Source organism: Mya arenaria, chromosome 12 (genome assembly GCF_026914265.1).
Source record: "Mya arenaria isolate MELC-2E11 chromosome 12, ASM2691426v1".
In the NCBI taxonomy this organism is placed as follows: domain Eukaryota; kingdom Metazoa; phylum Mollusca; class Bivalvia; order Myida; family Myidae; genus Mya; species Mya arenaria.
In genome coordinates this window covers 7,842,461-7,853,176 of record NC_069133.1, presented here as the reverse complement: position 1 = coordinate 7,853,176, position 10,716 = coordinate 7,842,461, and the positions used below count along the sequence as shown (strand labels likewise).

At 33.2% G+C, this 10,716-nt stretch overlaps 1 protein-coding gene across 1 annotated transcript; it reads right to left on the bottom strand.

The window, feature by feature from the left end:
- Positions 1-3,407: 3,407 nt before the first annotated feature.
- LOC128211732 (TATA-binding protein-associated factor 2N-like) lies at positions 3,408-3,833 on the bottom strand. The gene has a single exon (XM_052916764.1). The coding sequence runs from the start codon at positions 3,831-3,833 to the stop codon at positions 3,408-3,410; it is 426 nt and encodes a 141-aa protein (XP_052772724.1).
- Between the last annotated feature and the right edge of the window lie 6,883 nt (positions 3,834-10,716).

Here is a 10,716-nt window from a genome sequence, read left to right as displayed (position 1 = left end):
AGAGGTAGGACTACAGAAAGGGTTAGTATTATTAGAAGCTTATTGTGATAGATGGAAGTTAAGTGTAAATTCTGTGAAAACAAAAGTTTTGATTTTTAAAAAAGGAGGAAGACTGAGAAGAAATTTAAGATGTTTATATAATGGTCAGGAGTTGGAAATAGTGAACTCATTTACTTATCTGGGTATTGTTTTTACACCTGGAGGGTCATTTTCTACCACGTTTGATACTTTATCAGGACAGGCTCTTAAAGCGATTTTTAAACTAAAAATTTGTTTAACTAAATATCCTACTCTGTCAATTAAGCACAGATTAGACCTGTTTGATAAACTCATTTTTCCAATATTAAGCTATGGTTCGGAAGTATGGGGACTACAAAATAGTATACAATTAGAAAGAGTACACCTGAGTTTTTGTAAGGATTTATTATGTGTCAGAACACAGACTCAAAACAATTTTGTATATGGAGAGCTTGGTAGAACAACATTGTTAGCTTAACGTTGTACAAGTGTAATACGATATTGGATGAAAATTATTCAAATGGAGACTATTAGATACGTTAGGATAGTGTATGATCAAATGTATTGTGATTTATATGATACTCCAAATTTTAAATCATGGGCTTTTTTGGTGAGGCATTTACTCCAAACCTTAGGCTTTTATCATGTTTAGATGTACCAAGGTGTTGGAGATGTTAACTTATTTATGTCTACAGTCAAACAACGAATAACTGATATATTTATACAAACGTGGATATCCGAGTTAAATAATTCTACTAGAGCTAGATCATACATATTGTTTGCAGATTTTAAACTTCAATCTTATTTGTCAAATGTTAATATAGTAAAATATAGGTCTGCTTTAACGAGAATAAGAGTATCTTCACATAGATTAGAAATAGAAACCGGTAGATGGCACAAACCAGTAGCAATACCACACTGTGATAGAAAATGTCTTGCATGTAATTTACTTGAAGACGAATTTCATTTTATTCTTGAATGTCAACTGTATAAAGAACTAAGAAAGCAATACCTGAAAACATATTATTATACTGCACCGAATATACCTAAATTTATTAAATTATTTAAATCGCAAAATGTAACTGTAAACAGAAACCTTGCCATTTATGTGTATAAGGCAATGGAACTAAGAGAAGGATATTTATTGTATTACGGGTAATTTTATTTGTTAACATTAACTACTTCACGCTTAAATGTAAGTTTATTGATGATATATCATTTGGTCGCATGATTTGATGTATTTATAATGTTGATCAGTTGCTTATATGAATGTATTGGACCTTGACTATGTTTAGAAACATGTTTCGTAATTATATTATGTATACGCATGGGCATTTTTGTCTAGATGTATTTGGAAATAAAAATATAAACGCTCTCAATCATAAAGCCAGATTTTAATTAAGCCTTCAAAGACTTGGTTTTAAACAATAGGATAGAGAGTAATAGACAAACATGTAATTACAATATATTTTTGATACGGTTTTGCAGTTCAAACGCTTAGTGTAACGCTTAATAGTCTGTTGAATATGTTTTAGTTACGAACATCCCTTCCTTAGGTATTTTATAATTCTTCTATCTGTTATAAAATAACAACAAAATTAGTTAGTTGAGTTTACTAAAGTGATAATTTAAATATGTATCATATACTTAGTAACGAATTTCCAGGGTATTAAACACTTTCTTCAATAACGTTTCCATTGCATGCATCAGAACCATGCCCTCACCTCGGTATTTGAGGGTAGCGTGTAATGTTATATGGCTCAAGACCACGTTATCTGCCTCTCGATGATCCGGATGTTAATGCAAAACGGTGCTTTGACTCAATTATCATAATTGTATTAAAGTTGATTGAAAGAGAAGAAACTTATGCTCATTTCGCATATAACTTGGAAAGATCATAGCCTGTGGAAGAATGTAAGTTGGTTGTTTGTAGCCGAATACCAAGGTGACCTTAGAGTAATGCATTTCTACTCCATTTGGACAGCCATGTTTTCCACGTTTTCCAATTAGGGCTGTTTTAAAGTTAAATCAAGGTTAGTGTCTATATGAAACGTTTAGTAAAAATACTGCGGTCTGGCGCAATATAGCGTTGGTAATATCGACTGGTCACAGTAATGATAATGAGGACAAAAAAATGTGTATGTTCACTAACTAGTCTGTAATGAGTGCACAGTCATCACGTTTATATCACGAAGGTTTTTGTGCGGTTCTAGTATATATACATAGGAACGGGGCTTTGTCTAGAATATATGAGAGTACCGAATTAAAATGGTCAGAAAACATATTTAGTTTGTGCAATTATAAGGATAGTCTAGGATGATCTTTAATGAAAACCGTGTCAGTGTTACCATATTTTAGTGTTTACATGCCATGTTTACATTTTTCTCTTGATATTCAAAACATTCACACGACTGGTTTTTACTTAACAATTTTCCAGTTGAAATTATAAAGAACAAAGTCTTACTGTGAACCTGGGATTTCCCACATTATAGCACATCTCATGTCATTTTATTCGTCACATTCATCTTGTAAAAAATAACACTAAAACTGAAAATTTGAAGTATTTCAGCTGCGTTTCAAAACGGCCAAATTAACATTATCAGTACCCTAACCCTGTCCGTTCTTGACCAAAGTACACATTTGAAGTGTATATATAAAATCAACGCTTTCCACTCTTTGAAATGTTGCAAGCGTATTGTTTCATGATATCTTCTATCTTTGTCCATTTCTATACATATGACTGACGAAAATAGTTGTTTTTTTACCTGTAAATATTTTTACCCAGTCCTAGAATTTAGACTGCATTTTTTTATTTTAAAGGCGCGCAATATTGTTTGATGCAATATATACATATTTTATTTTTTATGCAGAAGCATTTTAAACTTTTTTGACTATAATGATCAAAAACAAAAAGAGCATATGATTCATGTACAGACAGGACAATATTAGCCTTTTTAAAAGCAACAACAAACTTTTAGCTACGTAGCTTAAAATTCCCCAAATGAAAAAGTACCAAAATATCGCTGATATATAGTTTTCATCTGTACACAAATCAGATGTGATTTTTTTTGCTTGGACCAGTTAAGTCAAATGAATAAAACATAATGATATATTAAAAAAAATCGATACCAAATAAGTTTAAATAAAATGTAAATAATATTCTAGTCATCATGAAAGAAAAAAACAAACCAATAATTTGAAGTGTACAAAAATGGACGTTTATAAACGAAAGAAACATAACGTTAAGGTTTTTTTCATAATTTTATTAAAGCTATGAATTAATGGAAACTTTTTATATTAACTATTTCTATCAGAAAATATATTTTGCGAGAAATGAAAATCGCCTTAACAATCAGATACACGCTTCATGTATTTTTTTGGAGACAATGTTAATAATGGTGTCGCATTCCGTAGCCACCGTGACCATGACCACCGTAACTGCCACCATGGCCACCGTAGCCGCGACCGTATCCACCGCCACCGTATCCGCCCATGTATCCACCATATCCACCGTGACCGTATCCGCCGCGACCGTATCCGCCCATGTATCCACCATATCCACCGTGACCGTATCCGCCGCCACCGTATCCGCCACCGTATCCACCGCCACCGTATCCGCCGCCACCGTATCCACCGTATCCACCACCACCGTATCCAACGTATCCACCACCACCGTATCCACCGTATCCACCACCACCGTATCCACCGTATCCACCACCACCGTATCCACCGTATCCACCACCACCGTATCCACCACGGAGTGGTATAGACAGTGCCAGTGCAAGGCACGCACTAAGGATGAAAAGGACCTTCATGGTTCCTGAAAGAGATATCATCATCATCAGAAGTAGCAGCAGCAGCAGCAACTATATAATTGCCCTTAAACCACCCATTTGAATGCAATCTTGAACTGAACCTCTAATGGACATTGGGAAAGTGTCTGAATACATACTTTTTATTCATCCGTTTTCAGTACCCACATTATATTGATAAACCAAATTTCTAATATTATCTAAACATATTTTAAGTATGTCAATCATTCATAATAAAAATCACTCTGCTCTTTGGAAATAGTTTGAAACGACTTATATCAATCTACATGATCTACACTGGCATCATCTAACATCAGACTCTATTTACATACATTTAAAATAAAAATTATTCTTGACTTAATTCTGTTTTGATTATCACAGTTAATGCAATGGCATGAGCTTATTGAAATGAAAACTACAAGAGTATGTTCAGAGTACTTTTATGGTCAGTGAGATGTTTATAAAATCCCGGATTATGTTGTAAAAAATAGAAATTAAGGTGATAAACTTAGTCATAGCACCGCGCTTCAGTCGTTAAAGAAAGTGCATTTACAGTAAGCATAGTATAAGTAGGTATTTGAATATTAATAATAGAAGAAGAATAGAAAAAAAGTGATTAAAAAAATAAAAATAAAATAAATAAATTAAAATTGTTATCGAATATCGAATTAAATACATTTAAAAAACACATACTATATCTAGTTATACATGATGCATAACTTTCGCTATCTTATTGTTGGGATTTTATCGGAGCTTTAAGATAGTTAAGATAGTTCTACAAATCCATTTATGTTATTTCAATTTTTGGTACAACATTCCAATGCAAGAAAAAAATCTTTATTCAAACCATTTTGTGTTTGTGTGCAAAGTTTCTTACTACATATAGTATATATCAATACATTAAAACAGTTTTTTAACAGTACCAGAATTCTTAATCATTGAGAAAAAAACATAGCTGTACAAGTTTACCAACAACACCGAATCATTTGACCAAATTACAAAAAATAACATCAAAAATACCCAAAAATTAAACAGTAAACAAAACACTTACTGGTTTTGCAGGAGGTACCGATGTGTGACATTTACAACTGGAGGACAGGGTTTATATAGTGCCGAGGACCCTATAACACAAGGCGTTAATGGCCCTACACAATGAATGCTTGCCCTTGACTCAGCTGCAGATCATTCTTCATCTTACAAAACAATTGGAGTGTGTTTTTCTGTTTGTTCTACTAGACCTCATCCATCTTCTAGCTAATTTTTAGAAATTTTGAAGGACGTCTAGTTTTTATTTTTTAAAGTATTGTAGAAAGTTAACAATACTCTGCAAAATGATCACATATTAATCAAAATATTTGTATACGAAAAAAATATAATTTAGAACACTTAGACCGTGGGTGTGTATGTGGGAGGGGGGGGGGTTCAAATGCTCACATTATCGACTATAATATAATCATTTCATCGTTTAAAATGTCGTCTGCGAGAGAGAGAGAGAGTGAGAAGATACATAACTAGTTACCACCAGTAACGCTGCCAACGTCAAAATTAATTTTAACGTTGAACATACATGTTTTGTTTTTTCAAGTTAAAGCTTGCGCTTACAGGGATGATTACGACGTTAACTTTACAACAAAGCTCAAGTTGGTTTGATCATGGTTAGCAAGGTTAAACACTTTGTTGGCGTTAAAAATTGCTGCTGTAATAGTGCTATGGTAAACAATCACCTCCCCTACAGTAACGTCAATGTCTATTTTCATGAAATATAGTGGTATTTTTTAACTTTTTATTTCACGTCATGGGTGAAAAAACCCGAAAATAGTGAGAATAAAAATCGGCGATTTTTCGGGTTTGTAAAACGTAGAATCAAAAACAGTGGCCTAAGGTGGTAGTTTATAATATAATTAATGTCTGTGCGTTAATAGATATATTCGTTATCACCGAACAACGGTTTGTGTTATCAAACCAACTGAGAGGCGTGGTAATCGATGAACACGCTCACTTTATTGATTACTTTAATATTATGATAAATTTATCTTATATAAGTTCATTTTACAAACGAAATTAATCACCTGCAAAGAGGAAAACATGTTATGTTTGATCTTATTTTGCATTACTTCCACGAAAGAACTATTTTAATTTAATTTATTTTATCAGCTAGTATGGAAATAGAAGGAAACAATTTAAGTCACGTTTAAACTAAAACTGATTAAATTCATCCGTTATTGTTACAGCAATGTTTGAAAGTTACTTATTTGAAATTATTACCCTGTATAACCCCATTTTGATCTCTATTTTATGCTGTTATATGGCAGGTATAATAATCAATATTTTTGTCCTTAATTTTAAATACAGCAATATAAATACATTTTTCCTATTTACTAAATTTAAATGTTAATAATTTATTCAATATTTTATTTTATAAAAAGGTTAGCCTTAACGTTAAATCAATGATTGCAAAGATTGCAGCTTTAAGAAAAATATCAGAAAAACGCAATATCTTTCCCTTTTTCGGATTTATAAACTGCTGAAACAAAGTATTAGCTTATAACATAACACGCACACTTGTAGCATTAACTCAAGTTGATTCAAGGACTGATTTCATACTTACAGTCCACTGACAATACATAGGTGCATTTAGGTACTCATTACAGATGGTAAACAACTAATATTTGATTAATATATCTGGTGCAAGCATATTCAAAATAAATACAAAGAAATTGACGCCTAAGTTTTTAAGAAATGGTAAATTATTTAGGTAAATATAAATTAAAGATTTTATGTATTTGTCCATGATGTGAAAATAATATGAGAGAATTATAGGTGTTAAATATGCTTTATGCATGCGAGTAAGATTCATTTTCATTTTGTTGAAGATAACTGTCGTTTGGGTCATTGCTTTGTGCCTCTAAACTGGATTATTTTAAATTTTCGACTACTGGGCTTGTCCCTGTATTTCATTGTCATAATCTTCGACAAAGTTCCATATATGGAAGACAACATTAAATTGTTTATGAAAACGTTACATAAATGGATAAAAAGGGACACTTTCAACCAGAGGCCGATATGTTTGCATGCCATCTGGAGATGCTGTTTATTCGTCATAGCTTCGCCTTATGGCAAAAGCGTACTAGTCATGGTTCTAGTGGCATATTTATTCCATTTCGTGTTTGTTTTGACCGGCCTTCTGGTCTATATGGCAATCGGCGTAGGGATAAAAATGCCAAAACGCAGCAATGAGAAAATGCACATAGTGGTGGGTGAAGATGCGCCGGAAACACGAACTGACAGAAACCATCCACTATACATTTGTGTTATGTGGTGGATAAGCAATATATGATCAATTTTATAGGTCTGATTATCGCGTTCGGGTAATTATCAACGCAATGTTTATGACTGTAATATCGATTTCACTGGTAGGAGTTCTAATGTGTATAAAATAGAATTCTAAAACTGTAAAACATCGAATAATACGGTAGATAGCATCAACAACGTGATGATGCCAAACCAACAGGTCTTACCACTTTACAACCTTAACCAGTCTTGATAACCTGACAATTATTAAGGTCACTGGACCCAATCAGACTCTGTTATGTTATTTTCGTCTTTGATGTTTTTATCATTTACGAACTGCCATTCCCCGATTACAATTTTAAGTGATACAGGAGTTTTTAAATCTTTAATTTTATCGTATGCCATTTTCTGTGAACACTTCTTCAGAAACAAGTGTCTTTATTTAGGGAGAAGAGTGGTACTGTCAGTCTCCATGATTTTCAATTAACCTCGGCATTGGTTACTTGGCCAGTGGCTTTTGGTAGTATACCTTCATTAGATTCTGAAGGTGTCCATTTACAGCTTAGCAATGACTAAAAATAAGGTAATGTTTATCCCACTTGTAACTGATACGTCTTAAGTGTTATCAAACCCCTACGCCCATTGAGCAAGAAATCCTGACCTTTATCAGTTTGCAGTTTCTCTAGCTGTGGCTAAGCAAGCCTTTGAGAACAACAATAACTCCGATGTTGACTTTGCAGACTCTTTTATATGTCAGCATTTTAATACTGAGGTTAACAAACCCCTTTCTTCTTGTCTGCCTGTCTACAAGACAAATTTGTCAAGATCTGATTGTTCTGCAAAAGGGTTCAATTACTAAGTTTTTGACACAATGTCGAGGTCACAGCATACAGACGGAGACGAATTGTTTAATAAACCAGTGTCAGCTGTTCCCAACATCGTACCCATCTTTGTATGTGCCTTGCACTGGCACAGTCCGTACCTCACCGTCGTTGATACGGTTTCGGTTACGGTGGGTGCAGCCCGTTATCTTGCTAAATGTTTCATGTAGACACTAACCTGGCTTTTAACTTTAAAACAGTCCCAATTGAAATAAAAAACCACTGACAGCTGTATAAAAATCAAAGACACAAATTTTACATTTATTATAAGAACACATAACCTTGACCATTCACCCATTCAAATGTCTTTTGTCATTTCGTGTTTTCAAAGATATGTGACACGTAGTCACAGTGTTTCAACATGCTTAATGATTTTCATTAAAACACCATGCCCCAATTTCTCGAAACATCTTAAGTCCCTTACAACAGGATAAAGTTTAGCTCAGCATTTTAATTTTGGTATAATTTGTGTAATATTTACACTCTCATTTTTTGGACTCTTAAAGAAAAATCTCTTAACGAGAATCACAATAAACTATTTTTTCATTTAACAATAATTAGATCTGCGGATTAATGACATGGGTTACGTAAGCTTGTTACGCTTAAGATTTTCCAAAAAATTGGGGAGTTTTTTTTTCATGAAACTTGGTTCTGCCGACCATAAATTGGAGCTTCGCATTGATGTTGTGCTTTTCTCTTTTCTTTCTGGGGTTGGGGTTTTGGGAGTATATGTTCATTTCATTTGTTGCCTGAATTTAAACTGTCCGTGTACAAACCATATTACCCGATTATAGAGTAATAACAGTATTCAAACGCTTAGGTATATCCAGATACGGTTCCTCGGATGGACACCAAGATATCTGATGAAATAGGTAAACTCTTCTAACAGGAAGCGGACTAACAAAGACTGAAACGGTTTAACTCATTTAAAATTTTGTTTTAATGTATAGTTTGTTCATATTGAAGGGTACTGTTTATAGTTTGTTAATTGCACTTTTTACAAATCTAAATTTTATAATTATCTTTTATAAAAGTCTGGCAAATAATTATGAGCGTTAAAACTAAAATATTGACCGCTGGAACCCTTCAACCAATGTTTATGTATGCTCAAATATTGTCTTTGAAGTCCACAACTTTGAATTGCGTTCCTAAAGCGATTCCACAAAAAGCTGTGACGTAGTTTTGTTGAACGACATAAGCATGTGATGCTTAAATGTGTTCAATAAAGGTTTAAATATCCATAACGTCCTGTGGGCAAGTTGATAAGATATCGGTTTTCTATTTTGTCTTGACTGTATCGGCGTTGGTGCTCTCCCAATTACATCCGGGTTTGTTTTTCATACTTTAATTGTATTATTCTGCAATTTCGGTATCAAGGGTGAAATGATTATCATATATGTATTTCAAGATGCATAACCGGAAAAATAAGTTTTGGTTCCGAAACACTAGCGAGTCCACCACTATCTCAAATGCGTTTTAATTAATTGTTATAGTTATTTAATTTAAATTGAATGCGTGTGTGGTTAGTGATCAATAAAAACAACACACTTTTAAAGTCATTCACCAAAGATAACTCTGTCTTAATCAAGTAAACATAAATAAGGAAAAATGACTCACATGTTGAGCATTGTTTGTCTTCATATACTTTTACAAAGCTCTGAAAATCAGCGTTCCATACAAAGTAACCCCTTGGCCATGAAGTCATTAAAAGTGATGCATTCACCAACATGTGTCTTTGTGATTAAACTTTGCCCAATGGTTTATAATGTAACAGGTAATACAATTTAATAACAAAAGATATTGTTATTTTTGTTTTGAAAATGGTGATGTTTTAATCACGAGTTATGTACTTGGATTTCATGCATATTGGTGAAAGAGTGGAAAATATTGGTGAAGGATAACTTGATCATTTTATTCTATATGAATTATTTTGCAGCCAAAGAGATTCGAATTCGTTTTTATGTGAATTTTGTTAAACGAAATTTGCAGAATGATTTGGCTTCAAGTAACAAAATCACGCGAGAAACAATGTCGTGGGTCTTTTAATGATGTTATTTCAAGCATTTTCATCCCTGCGTATTGATCGCCATGCTATTTGCATTAAGTAATACGCTGGTTAAAATTTATAGGAGTCAAAATAATAACAGTGAATATGTACAGGATTATTGTTTGTTTTGTTGTATAATTTCAATTTATTTCACCGAGTGAAGCTATATCTCGCTAGTAGGTTTGGAACGAGAGAAGTATCTATCGTTCACCAGGGAGAGTGTACATCATCGGCCCATAAAATGAAAATTCATAAAATTGTAACGCTTATTTAAAGCCAGTGTGTTTTGGCACGCACAATTACTTGTTCGATAGCACATGCCATGAAATGTGGTTTCAATGATTGATCATTCGAAGTGTGCTTACAAGCTTTGTTCTTTATAGAAATTGGATTGTTATACACACTCCGTATATAAGGAATAAGTTCGTTGTAAGGATATAAGAAACTCTGTTTATTATGAATACATCTGAAAGGTCCCGAGGAGTTCGTTATATCCGGAGTTAACTGTATATAAAGATGTACAATACAGAAGGCCTTTACCACTTGTGTTGCCATATCAACAACATTTCAAATTATGTACATTATTTCCTTATTGGCCCCTATTTACTGAGAAACAAAGTTTCATAAAACTAACTTTCATATTTTTTAATTACCAAAGAATAGAGAA

Excerpts from the sequence above, each read along its gene's own strand:
- LOC128211732 (XM_052916764.1), bottom strand. The coding sequence starts at position 3,833 with ATGAAGGTCCTTTTCATCCTTAGTGCGTGCCTTGCACTGGCACTGTCT.